We start from the raw sequence: 14,130 nt of genomic DNA, 5'->3' as shown, positions 1-14,130 counted from the left end.
AAAAACTTCTCGGATAATAAATATCCAAGTATTTGATTTACAAACCTTTGTTTATTCTTGTTTACAATATATTATTTATTAAAAACTGAGCCATCTCTATCTGCGAGCATCTATCTCCAAGAGTGACTCTTATTCCTTGCTATCTGTGTTATACTTGCTTTCCTGTAATGAGGAGGAAAAATACGTCAGCGATATGCTGGTGAATCGTTGACTCTGAAAACATTTGACTGACAAGATAGTTTTTGAACAAACTCAGCAGAAACGTCTCTTATTTCTAGGAACTTGTGCCACTGCCATACACACACAATTATGGTTCTCCAAGAACTCATGCCCATTGGAGAATTTTCGTTATGTCTGTTAGCCTGCGGCCACGTAGCCTTGATTGATAGGTTAACAGATATGTTTGGATCCAGACACATGTGTACTCGGTCTGAGTTGCTTTTATTATCTACCATGTGACTTAGGGATCACGTAATCCTTTAAAATTTAGAGATCACGTAATCTCATATTTGACTGAGTGTTTAAGATAAACAACCTGTTTATCTGAATGTAAAAGGTTTAACGTATTCACCTGTGATTGTGATTGTCTTTTATAGAATGATGTAGTGATCTCGTTTGAAAACCCTTGCGAATGAATGATGATTGATCTATAATAAAATAAGTTTGTATAAATACCCGCATCGTCTCTTGATCCATCTACAGACCTTTAGTCTGGTTTTGATAGCTTTAAACCTTGACTGATCATTTGTTTGATTAAAATATTTAGACTCGTAATCTTTTCATTTGTTTACAAATCATGTATTGAATTTCTTCTTCATGAAGAAATACCTATTGATAGGTTTATTCTTGAAGAAGAAACATTAAATTGACTATAACCCTGGTATCTAAAATCTTACGTTTCTTAGTCATTAAGAAAACTATATCCTTGCATGTAATGTTTCTTAATTGTGAAGAAACTATTTTTGACTATACCTTTTATATGTAAAAGCTTATGTTTCTTAATCATGAAGAAACATTTGTTTATCTATAACCTCTGCATGTATAAAGCTTTTTGTAACATAAATGCGATCAAGGTTTTGGGCTATATCCCTGACTATAGTCTAAGCCTTAATAATAAAATAATATTTAGGCAGAACCCCTACCTTACGCGAGTATTCAGAGTTAGTTGCCTAAGCTTATACGGGCAGCACTTCTATTCTCGATCACGTATTGAGGCTCAAACCGTCGGAACTTCAGGGCTTGGAAAGTATTACGAGGTTGGCACGCAAAATGAGGTTGAATGTGTGAGAAAGTGTGAGAAAATGTTTATGTTTGGTGTGAGAATGAAATGCCGTATCCCTCCCCTTTTATAGTTGATTTTGGGAACCATCGCGCCTTCTATTGAGGCATCGCGTAGCGCGACGCTGCAATTTATATAATCCTGCCACGTGTTGACACGTGGCTGGACATGTGTCCCTGGTTGCTTAATGGGGTCATCGCGTAGCGAGATGCCCCTTAATATCTGGCGATCGCGCAGTGCGGCGCCCCCTTTCTGATTTTTTCCGAGGAACTGCATCGCGTAGCGCGATAATCTTCTATACCTGCCCATCGCGTAGCGCGATGGGTCTGGAAAACCAATTTTTTCATTTTAACCCCTTTGAGTTTTAGTATTGACATTTTTATCCCAAAATTGAACAGGGTTTTCTCGAGGTGTTACAATTTAGGCTTGTTTTATCCTAACGATTCAAAAGAAGGGTTAGTTGGTTATGCAGATGCAAGTTATTTACCTGATCCCCATAAAGCAAAATCTCAAACTAGATACGTATTTAAGAATGGAGGAATTGCGATTTCATTGCGTTCACATAAGCAAACACTTGTTGCAACATCTTCAAATCATGTTGAACTCATTGCACTGCATGAAGCTTCAAAAGAATGCATATGGTTGAGATCTATGTCACAACACATATTGACCTCTAGTGGACTAGAGAAAGATCGAAGTCCAACTCCTATCTATGAAGATGAAGGAAGGGTATATCAAAAGTGACAGAACAAAGTAAATACCACCAAGATACTTTGAGTATAATCAGGATCTCATTAAAGACAATCAGGTTGAGATGAGATATGTCCAATCGAGCAACAACTCAGCTGATCTTTTCATAAAAGCACTTCCCACGGCAACATTCCGGAAACATGTTCATGACATTGGCATGCGCCATGTACAGAGGATGTAACACATTATATATTGCAACTTGAGGGGGCTACAAGCTGCACTCTTTTTCCTTTAGCTAAAGTTTTTTTTCCATATTGGGTTTTTCGTTAGCAAGGTTTTTAACGAGGCAGTACTTCAAGACCCCAAAGTTTACAAAGTGTCATCCAATGGGGAGTGTTATGAATATCTAGTTCAAGATCAAGATTTATCCATCTAGATCTACCAAGCAAGTAGATGAGCTCTTTGTCAAAGTTATTGATAATGTACCATACTACATGCCCATCAAATAGTTAATCTTGTCTAGAGAAAAAGTTAATCTTTTGTAGTATAAATACTAGCTCGATATAAAGGAGAAAATGCACCTCATACATACACATTCATAAGTGATACATTTCACTACTTTCTATCTTTGCTAAATTTTCTAAAGTTCTCAAGTTTTAGCACTTAATCTTGTGTTAATTCTTGTAAAATCATAACATTATTATTATTATTATTTATGAAATGTTTATTATTATTAATTATCTTTATTTTGTTCTTACTGGATGCTATACTTATCAATGATGTAGAGACGCATATTTTATTTAATTTATATATTTTTTGTCGTACTTTTTCCGTATGTTGTATCTTCGATTTTTGAGTTTTGTCGTTCCTGGTACCCATATCGTCCTCGTATCCTAGTCCCGTACCCGTTCTCATGCTACATAGCCTACAACTTATCAAATAATGTGAACTTCAGCCTCCTGCCAGCTCACGAGCCCCCACCTTCATCACTTTAGAATGATTTTCAAAACTAAAACTACGTAAAGTATACCTATGAACTGGCGTGTATATATATACTGGACGGCTGCCTGCGCGATGCAGCGGGAAACACAGATATTAGTTATCACGTATAGATTTATGGGCGTTTATTGTTCTATTTGAATCCATGAAATTGTTTGTCGGTATGTGTGGATTGATACTTCTTATTTTAAACTCAATTTATTATCGAAGTACAAAACAAATCGTTGGTAATGATTCAGTTTGGATGGTTTAAATTCTCAACGGTCCGGTTTCAGTTTTCGACGAAAAAATACCATTACTAACGATTTGGCTCACAGTTTAATCCAAACTCATCAAAACTGGACCACAAACGCCTATACATGAAATTTTATTTTTATAACTTAAAGAAACTATAGCAATACCATACTCAAATTAAAAAGAATAAATTGCTCGTTTTTATGGTGCAATTTTTTTAAAAAAAAATATTAACGTACGAAAATATTATGACCGTTCAAAAATCATGGAGGAAGTTGGGTTAAAATTGAAACTAAAAAGAGTAGATAGGTAAAAGATAAAGGTTGAATTTGTAACTATTTTTTAAATTTATATAAAGTTGATTAAAGTCGGGGGACCAAGATTGTAAGTATATTTGTAAATAATGAAAGACGAGTGATATTTATGTTACAAAAGACCATTTTTCCCTCTTTAATCTTGTATCATATGCTTAAACAATTGTAAAACTCTTAAGATCTATCGTCTTAATTTGTCTTTCACTCCTATATTATATAATATTATATAGATATATTAATAAAAAATGAAGAACAAGATTTATTATTTTGTCAATAATTTTGAACAACATCTATTGCTACAGTTAGTCAGTTACTTCTCTTTGTAACTTTGGTTACAAATTTCTAGTTTGTACAACGCTACTTCACGGATGCATGCATGCGGGAATTGAGCGTGTATTTGTGAAAATTCAGATTGTTTTTCGTTGGAAGCTGATCTCCTTTAAGAAAAGTGGACCCTAACCCAGTTACTTCTCTTGAATTCTGAATGTTTTTCCTTCAAATGTATGGAATTTATCTTCCGAAAACCGGAGGTGAGGGAACACATATAATACGATTAAATATAATCTAAATCTAAAATATATGTGAACAAAACCTTAAAAATCTCTCTGGTTGCTTCATAAATCCTTTCAAGCCATCAAATTATTTTATTTGTAAATGGAGGCTTCTCATTCATTTGACCCGAATTCACGGGTATGGGTCTTACCGGACCCAGATAGCCCTTAAACGAGTTATAACATCTTATTAAATTAAAAATCAATCTCACCAAATATTTGATATGAAAATCCTATAAAATAGGGATTTACTTAAAATTAATATCCTATTTTTTAAAAAAATATATTATTTATAATTAAGAAACAATTTTAAAGTAAAAAAATCAGCCGGCGATGGGTTTCATCAAACCCAGATAGCTTTTAAACAGGGTTATAAATCTCATTTATTTGTGAAACTCTTTCATCATCAAATCTATAATATATATAAACTAAACCCTTAAAATCCTACGTGTTGCGATGTGGTCGCCCCCCCTTTATGGAAGCCACCAGATTGCTTGATTTTTAAATGGAGACTTCTTATTGATTTAACCCAAATTCATGGTATGGGTCTTACCAAAACCAGATAGCTCTTAAACGGGTTATAACATCTCATTAAATTAAAAATTAATCTTACCAATTAGTTGATAAGAAAATCCTATAAATAGGGATATACTAAAATTTAATATCCAATTTAAAAAGAAAAATATATTATTTATAACTAATAAACAATTTTGTAGTAAAAAACATAAGCGGGTCATGGGCCACAAAATCCAGATAGTTTTTAAACGGGTTATAACATATCATTTATTTATGAAACTCTTTTATCATCAAACACTAAGTATATTATTAACTTTCTTACAATAAAGAAAATTAAAATCCACAAAATAAATATTAAAAAACGAAAAATGTAAAACAACCCCCGTAATACGGGGAATAATCCTAAATATATTGTTAACTTCATTACAATAATTAAAAGTTTAAAAATTAATATCCTATTTTTATAAAAAAAAGATATTATTTATAATTAAGAAACAATTTTATAATAAAAATAATAAGCAGGTCATGGGTCACATCAAACCCAGATAGTTTTAAATCGAATTATAAATCTCATTTATTTATGAAAATATTTCATCATCTAATCCTAAATATATTATAAACTTCCTTACAATAAAAAAAATTAAAATCCAAAAAAAATTATAAATATTAAAAGTGAATAATATAAAACAATCCCGTAATGCAAGATATAAAAACTAGTTAGCTTATAAATGAGTTTAACTCAGTCATATATTATATAACTAGCTTTAGAGCCCGTGTCACACACAGATGATCCAAATTATAAAATTACAAGTAAAGCAAATAATTATGTAACTTATATGAAAAAATGTATTACATCCATGCTGGTATCCAAACTATATAATATTATATAATATGTGTACATAAATTAATTTATTTATATTACAGAATAGTTTTTTTAAATGAATTTAATAAAAAATTGCACGTGCAGAAACGTATCCGAGAACGCTCTTTCTATTAATGAAAATTTCATTCTTAGTGTCATGTATGTATAATTGAAAGATTTTTGGTTATTAACCAATTTTGGGAATAAGACTTCTCATACAATAGTGGTTCTAACCACTGAGCCTAAATACAGAATAAGTGTTACCTTTATTGATGTAGGTATCAATTTACCAGCCATCGAAGGAAAGCAGAACATTAAATTGTTGATGATATTCAAAAACTATGTTTTTCTGAGCTACACCATGAAAATGTTTTTGATAAGTTTCAGGGGGCTCCTCGATTTCTGGTCACCATTGAATAAAAAATAATATGTTAACCCATTCAATTTTGTGAATATTTTGCTTCATTTGAACATAGTTTTGCATGTCATGCTTCCCATACAACGTTCTGGTCACCATTGAAGAAAAAGTTAATGCTTACACAAATATTTTAAATTTGATACAAGTTAATATCATTAATAGGCCTGGGATGACATGAATCTTTTCTTAAATTTTAATAGCCGAAAGAAAAATAGTCAATTTATCAAATCCCAAACCTTTTGGTTATTGCCAAAAATGTCATTGAAAATAATTTTAAAACCCGAATCATATTTAAAATTCTAACTTTCATTCGTTAGACAATTTCAAGCCAACACTTTTAGCTCGTAACAAATTTGATGATAAATCTATTTGCATTCTCAAGTTTTTAAAAATACTCAAATTTCCTATTTTTGACACGTAACAAATTTTGATAAATGTAGTTAACTTGTACCAAACAATCTATTTGCCAACTTTTGGCCCATAAAAATCAAATTTAAGTTCCACAAAAAACCCGAAAAAATCCTTGATAAAAGAAACTAAGAAATTAAATATGATAAACTTTGTTATTTCTAAAAGTGATTGGTATATACTATCCTTATATTTTAACATATATATATATATATATATATATATATATATATATATATAGTTTGGTGTATTGGTTTTTATTAATCACAACTATCGTCTTTTGGTCACTACCTGTCCCAACTAACAAATTGGCTGCTGACGGTCTCAACTTTTAACGTATTTGTTCATAACGGTCCGTGACTAACAGAATCCTAACGTCGTTAGTTTCAGGTCACCGGAAAAACGTTTTTGGTTGGAAAACTCAAAATTTTCTCAAAAAACTCAACATTTTCGCCCCATACATCTTGGTAACTTTGTATGACCTTTACGAACCTTTTTATAGTAAAAGCCCCAATTATTGAGGTCGTCGGAAACCCTAGAACCATCGTCGGAATCGGTCAGTGGCGCTCAAGTGGTGGTAGTTGGTTGGCGGTGAGTCAATTGGTGGTGGTTGCGGTGTTCAGGTGGTGTTTTTCGACAACGAATTTGACTTTTCCGGCCAAAAACATTTTAATAATATGACACTTTACAACAACAGCAACAACAACAACAATAATAATAATAATAATAATAATAATAATAATAATAATAATAGTAATAGTAATAATAGATAAACTGATTGATTTAAAAAAAAATTTGATCGACTTTTAAGTATATATTTATAATTTAATGATTAAAAAAATTACTTTGTAAATGAAAGCACATTTGAGTTTTATTTTTATTTACAATCTTCTACAATATACAAGGTACAAATGTTAATAATAACATTTGAAATTATATTCTTTTCAATATTTGACAAACATGACTTGTTGATTTTTGGATTTCACCCAGTATTTTGAAATATATAGTAAAATAATATGTTAATATTTATTTTTATAAATATGAATAGATATAATATAAATTGAGTATAAAAGGAAAGTGAATAATTATTTATCTATTACATATATTAAGGTCAATTAAGATTTTAGTTTTTGAGGGAAAACGATTGCGAGAATTAACTAAAAGATGACAAGCGTCCACAATTATTCTACTTTATTAGAAAGTATATAGAGTATTCAACAGGATAAAGAAGTAGCGTTAACATAACATGATAAGATAAATTTACTAAAAGTTAAATACAAATTCAATTATAATATACGTAATTATTTATTAAATCCTGTGGATGTGACACCCAATTTTCCCTGAACCGAAGCCCGATTATTCTGTTTTTTTTATTATAACAGTTGATCATGCTGTGAAAAAATGCCAAGTTTTCATCTCCTTCCATAGGCATAGCCCTTCTAATTCGCGCCTTTCGTTTAAGATCAATGAGTTTACATCCTTCCATTTCATCAATTTTGGCTTTTATAGTTTAACCTTTCCTGAACTTCCGTCTTAGTAAGGTCATGGGTATACATTCACGCTCCTTAACTTCACATAGGCACCGCATCACATACTTTATCCCATTTCACCCCACCTCACCTTAAGGAAATCATTTAACCTCCATTTACCTCTCTTTATTTAATGTAAACTTGATTCTCAAATTATTGTGTGTGTGTAGAGAGAGAATTTTAAAGCATTAACATTTTAACTCACCTTACATTTAAAGCCCTTCAACCCATGAAGAGAGTGATATGTCACTCGTTATCAATGTTTTAAAAACCGGTTTTTTACTCGTACTGGATTGAGTCAAAATATGGTACAACCGGTTGAACTAGGTTATATCGGGAGGTTCAATCGATTGAATAGTTTACCTTATAATTTTCTATAAATGCAACTTTGACTCCAAAAATAACCTAAAAGTAAATGATTCTATAACAAAAAATAATCCAAAAGTTAATCCATATTAAAAAAAATAGTTTAAAAGCACTCAATTTAAAAAAAATAGTCCTAAAGTTTACACGATTGATGCTAATTGTTGGGTTAAAAGAAATTTTGATAAATATGGGCCGCAAATATAAAAAAATTCTTGGACTTAAAACCGGTTTGCCGGTTTTATACCGGTATTTTAAAAAAAAAAACCACCGGTACGATGTTCTAGCAAACCGGCCAAAAATACCGGGCTTAAAATACCAGCCTATTGTGGGAAATCCAGTTTAACCGGCCGGTTTGAACCGGTTTTTAAAACACTACTCATTATCCTTATCAACTCAGCTTTAGCGGCATTACGCTGCATTCTTGAGTTTTTTATTTAAGGGTTTGGAAAAGAAAAGATAAGAAAATTTTCCTTTTTTCATTCTTGAGTTTTTTCATTAAAAGAAAAGAAAGAGAATGGAAAGAAAAGTTATGACTTTTTTCCTCCAAAACTTTCCAGCCAAATAAGGCCTGATTCGGAAAGAAAGCTTATAGTCATGTATAATATTACTAATTTACCCTATTTTTTTCTTTCCTATCTAACTCAATAATAAGGGCATGATTGTAAAGTTACAATTTTTTTTCCTATCTTTTCATTCCTATCTAACTCAAGAATGTAATTAACACTTTCTTTTTTATTCTTTTATTTTAACTCGAGAATGTCTTTTAAATATATAATTTCTTTTCCTTTCTTCCCCTATCAAATCTTATCATTTCTTTTCTTTATATTTTAAACCTGAGAGTGCAGCATTAGAGTATACCCATGGGCCTAAGATCAAGGAGTTTACATGATTCCATTTAATCTTTGTTCAAGCCCAAGAAACTCGCCAGTTTCTTCTTTTAGCACATCCTTATACTTCTGTTTCCTCTTTACATGCTCTTAATCTGTGTGCAAGTCTAATTTTTCATATCATAACATTTTTCTAAGGCCCGTGTCATGTGCGGCATATATGTTCAACACACAAAAGTTACCCCGAACCCCTTGTGTTCCTTTAACCATTAAGTAATATCTATAGCACATTTAATTTCCTTCGTCACAAAAATATTATTAACCCAAAAGTCAATCACGTAATTGCTTTTTAAGACACAACCAAACACTCCTAGTCTCTTGTTAAAATTAGCCGCAACAGATATTCTATTGATTAATTTGTTTTTACCGTTCCAATTTGTACACTGGTCGGCCCAACTTTTTTTTGAGTCTCAAAGAGAACTCCAAAATTGAGGCCCGAGGGGTTCCCTTACACTGGTGGGTCATGTTATCTAGTGGATCATAACATGTTCGGGTTAGGATTTGAGTCATTAACAAAGATCATATCCATAGGCAATTAGCAACATCAAAAATATATATTCCGACTCAACATCTCATAAATTAGACGCAACAGGCAACTAACCGAAAATTCTAAAGCAACCATTGACAAAATCAGTTGCCTCCGATATGGTTTATATTATAAATTGGGGTCATTGGCTACTTGGACCACGAGAAAATTTTCGACATTTCGGGCCTGTTCAATGTCCCCCAACCTTAACACTAGCTTGATTCCACCACATTATGTGGCAAAATTAGGGGTGAAGTTCTAATCACATAGCCACACCAATGTTATTATTTAAGACAATCAACAATAAATATAATATTATATCTTGTATATATGTGTTTTTAAGGGCCCCTATAGCCCTAGCTTTGGTTGAATCAAAGATGGGCCAGCCCACCATATATAACTGTTTATGAAAGTACTTTTATTACATAAGGATATCATGATGTTCAATAACACGACCTTTTTTTTTCTTGTCTTTCTTCTACACTTTGTACAACCGAATATGTTATTCAATATATGTGCTAATTTCACTTATCAAAACGCAACCATATGTCATCTGGATCAAATCATGTGAGAACACCTCCTCTTTTTACCAAATATCGGTAAATATGTCGAGCTCAGAAGATCCACCATGAGAGGGAACTGTAGGCCAACGAAAAAGGCAATTGGAATGAAAGCTACTCCACATATTGGAGCAAGCATCCATAATTTTCCATCAGAAAAGACAAGAAACAAGGTTGCGCTAAAGGCTACCATCATGGTTGTTGTAGAGACTAACATGGAGAATAGTCCAATAAACAATCTCCTTGGCAAACTGACTAGAAAGTCTTTCTCGGCAAAGTGTGCCGTTAGGATAGACAAGAAAACTAGTAACGCTGTACTGGACGCGAATAGCGAGATTGCATCTGCTATAGCAAAGATAATGAATGCAGACTCCTTTTTAAGCAAGGGGGTCCCCTTTTCTTGATTGCTTCCCCCTGGTACGGTAATTGCAGCTGCAATACAATTGTGGTAATAAGTGCGGCGGTGATGCTACATGACTCAGCTGTGGTTTTCATCCACTGTTCTCTTCCTTCACTAAGTCCTTGTGTTCCCTCGTTAAAACCATATCTGGTGTCTCCTTAAAAATGTTCTCTTGTGTTACATATGTGGGAAACACAAGTTCCTTCACTTCCTTTAATTATAGTTTGACTTGGTTATTCTACTATACACAAACTTAATTAACTTATGACTAGTCATGTAATTATTATGTACCTCACGCCACTGAAGCTCTCGTTGAAGTTGTAATGCTGCACCTGTTCTCTGGCCGAGTACATTTGAAGGGGCTAATCTTCCGACCAAGTGCAAGATATTGTTTTTGGAAGAATCTACCATGGTTCTATATTGATTCTTATGCTCCCCAATGTCATAGATAATGTTGTAGACTCTTTCGGAACGGTGTAGTATGGCTAACTGAATAATGTCATACCCATTTTTATCTGTACTATTAATTGATTCAGGTGATCTATCTAAAATCCCTTCAACAACCTTATAGGCATTTTGGCATGCAGCTTCAAGAATCGGTCGTCTATAGTATGGGTGAGGACCAGCATAAAAGCTAAACCTGTCTATGTTACCACATATCGAATATAAAAGCTTTTCCGCTTCATCCCATTCCTTCTTTTTATTCTCGATGTGCTTGATGGGTGGAACTGCAAGTAAGAAAATTATTGCATTAATTTATTATTGTTAATAAGATAAAACTGGAGCTAAATTATTATTGAATTTACTTCATACTCTTACCAGCTAGCTTTGTTGCACCCTTCCAACAGAGGGAATAAAGCCAACGGAATGACGAACAAACTACTGGTATGAAGAAGATTATAATTAAAAAGGGCAATGCAATCATGAACAGTACTAGTACTGCATAAGGTCAAAAAAACTTTGTTAGAAATATACATTTTACTTTTTATTTTCAAATATTTTTTAAGGAGAAAGAGGATTAGCAAGATGGTCTTAGTTCTACAGTTTGGTGTTTACCTAATACAAAAGTTATCAGACAGCAAACTATTAGTACTTCCAAGGGGGGCACTGCCAAAAGGAATTTGCAATGTTTATTAGACTTACCTGAATGTCATAAATTGGTCGCGTAATCATCCACCAATGGTCCGTGGCTATAATAAAAAAAAACAAATAAACAAACGAAGAAATTAAGAAAAGAAAAACACAATCCATCACCTTTAAAACAAGAAAAGAACAATAAATCAAAGTATTTCCAATATATAATAATTAACTTACATGGATATATAAGTGTTTCCCAACAATCGAGCCCCCTAGGAAAGGTTTTAGCTAAAGCCATGAGTGCATCATCTCTTTTGGAAGCAGACTCAGGAAACCTTTTCACCAACTCTAGTGCTAAACCTACAAGCATAAACAATTAAGAGTTGAGTAATGTTTTAGACTTTTAGTCCCTATGGTTTGCTAAGATTCAAGCTTTTAGTCCAAAATATCATCTTTACTTTTTGGCTTTTCTTAGTTATTTTGTTTGGTTTTCAGTCTCATTTTCATCCACTCAATATAACTAAGAAAAGCCTATAAAAACCTTATGGAACCCGAAGATGTTCATCACTTTTGTTAAATTATGTTTAATTTCCATCTCTTTTAGAATAGCCTATAAACCTTAAGGAACCGGAAGATTTATCAATCGATCAACCAAACGCAAACACATCATATGACAGCTTGCATAATGCATATGGGGAAGGGTTAAAAACAAGAACTAATAGCCTTAAGTGGTCGCGGGTCGGATCAAAACCGCGGTCATCAAGAAAACGCTATGAACCGGGAAAACCGTGAATATAAGGGCAAAACCCGGGACTTCTCAAAGGTTCAATGTTATCGATGTGATGAGTTTGGACACTTTGTCCATAAGTGTCCCAACCGAAAACAGAAAGTTCAAGGTGAAGCAAAGTTAGCCGAAGTATCCGAGACAAGGGATCCTGCTTTGTTTATGATGAAGAGTGTTCAGGAAATGGTGTTCTTGAATGAAAAGAAGGTTATACCCGGAAACTACGAGTCCAAAGATGGTGATTGTTAGGGCATGGATTTTCAGTATCCTCAGCAAAGATTATATTCAGAACGAATCCAGGATGTGTTATCCTCCAAGGTAATAGGTATCCTAATTACATTATTTAAATAACACAATATTTGCTACTTTCCGTGTTTACCAGGTCAAAGACCGTTGCTTGATCTCCGGAGACTCGTGCTTTCAGTTGATAGATCGTGGCAGAAAAGGAAACGTGTTGATTGAGAGATTAACGGCTAATTAGATTTAGTCCAAAAGTTTCATAAATTATAGGCAATAGTTGTTAGACTTTGTTTATTATAAATAGAGCTCTAAACAATGATCGTAACACACACTCTAGCACTCGAGAACTTACTAGTACCCGCATTCTCTGTAATCACGATCAAGTTTGAGCTCCACATTTGTAATCACCTTCATTATTAATAAACCGGTGGTGATAGTTTTCACCGCCTGGGGTTTTTTGCTTGTTATCCTAAGGATAACAGGTTTTTTCCTCGCAACAAATCTTCGTGTTCAAGCACTTTTACGTTCATTTCATACAAGCACCTAGTCCCGATTACTAATTTGGTTACGAAATCATTGTTGTTAATTTTTGACCAAAACAATTTGGCGCCCACCGTGGGGCTAACGGTGCTTTAATCCATTAAATCCGTTTATTTCATTCACCTTCATTCTCTTTACAATGGCCTCACAACCAAAAACCAGTTCAGTCTTTGCTCCGGTGGTCACTACTGCTTCAAGTGTCAACCCAGGACCTCCAACACTGCCGAAGAAAAATACTCAGCCCAGAGGAGAACTTCCACCATTCGCGGGATCCTCTACACGGGTAGACCCTGTTATTTCTAACAATGATATTTTTGCTTTGATGAAACAGGTCAAAACTCACATGGAGCAGCAAGAGAAGACCAACTCAAGGCTATTTAAGGAGATTGAAGGAATCAAAAAGAAACCAGGGCAGGAGGCCACTCCAATCATGCCTAGGCTCCTTGATTTTGATTCTCCAGGATCATCTATCCTTCAGAATCCCGGATCCTTAGGGACACAATTAGCAAGGATTCTATCGCAGTAGCAATCAGGATACTGGGGAACCTTTCCTTCGGTATCCTCGGAGTTACCCGGACCAACGAGGCCAGGATCCATCAACACGCAGCCTCGCTCAACCATGCCAGCCGGCATATTCTTGTCAGGATCCCCTATGGTGTCCTCGAAAGTGCATGTTGGAGATGACATCCCTATGTAGGCACCACCTTATCTTGAGGATACCATCAATGGAGGAATTAGCCGTCAAGACTCACGATTCCAAAGACCCAACCAAGATCCTAGTAACAATTTACTTAATTCTAATTTATACACTAACCGTGGATCTGTGCAGGACAAGGGGATATCCCCCGATATAGCCAGGGAATTACAAAAAATGAAGGATATGATTTCCAGTATCCCCAGGATAATCCATCCCATAGCTGAAGTTCCGGTAGGCAGTCACAGATTATCCA

The 14,130-nt window shown here is 33.8% G+C and overlaps 1 protein-coding gene across 1 annotated transcript; it reads right to left on the bottom strand.

Moving 5' to 3' along the window:
- Positions 1 to 10,630: 10,630 nt before the first annotated feature.
- On the bottom strand, positions 10,631 to 13,867 carry LOC143585496 (uncharacterized). The gene is made up of 5 exons (XM_077067270.1): positions 13,753 to 13,867; positions 11,854 to 11,976; positions 11,359 to 11,478; positions 10,831 to 11,267; positions 10,631 to 10,750 (listed from the first exon to the last, which is right to left on the bottom strand). The coding sequence occupies exons 1-5, from the start codon at positions 13,865 to 13,867 to the stop codon at positions 10,631 to 10,633; spliced, it is 915 nt and encodes a 304-aa protein (XP_076923385.1).
- Between the last annotated feature and the right edge of the window lie 263 nt (positions 13,868 to 14,130).

This window comes from Bidens hawaiensis, unplaced genomic scaffold (genome assembly GCF_021521415.1).
Source record: "Bidens hawaiensis isolate Kalapana, Puna unplaced genomic scaffold, B.hawaiensis_p1.1 tig00033867_1, whole genome shotgun sequence".
Classification (NCBI taxonomy): domain Eukaryota; kingdom Viridiplantae; phylum Streptophyta; class Magnoliopsida; order Asterales; family Asteraceae; genus Bidens; species Bidens hawaiensis.
This window is presented reverse-complemented; position numbering and strand designations above follow the sequence as displayed.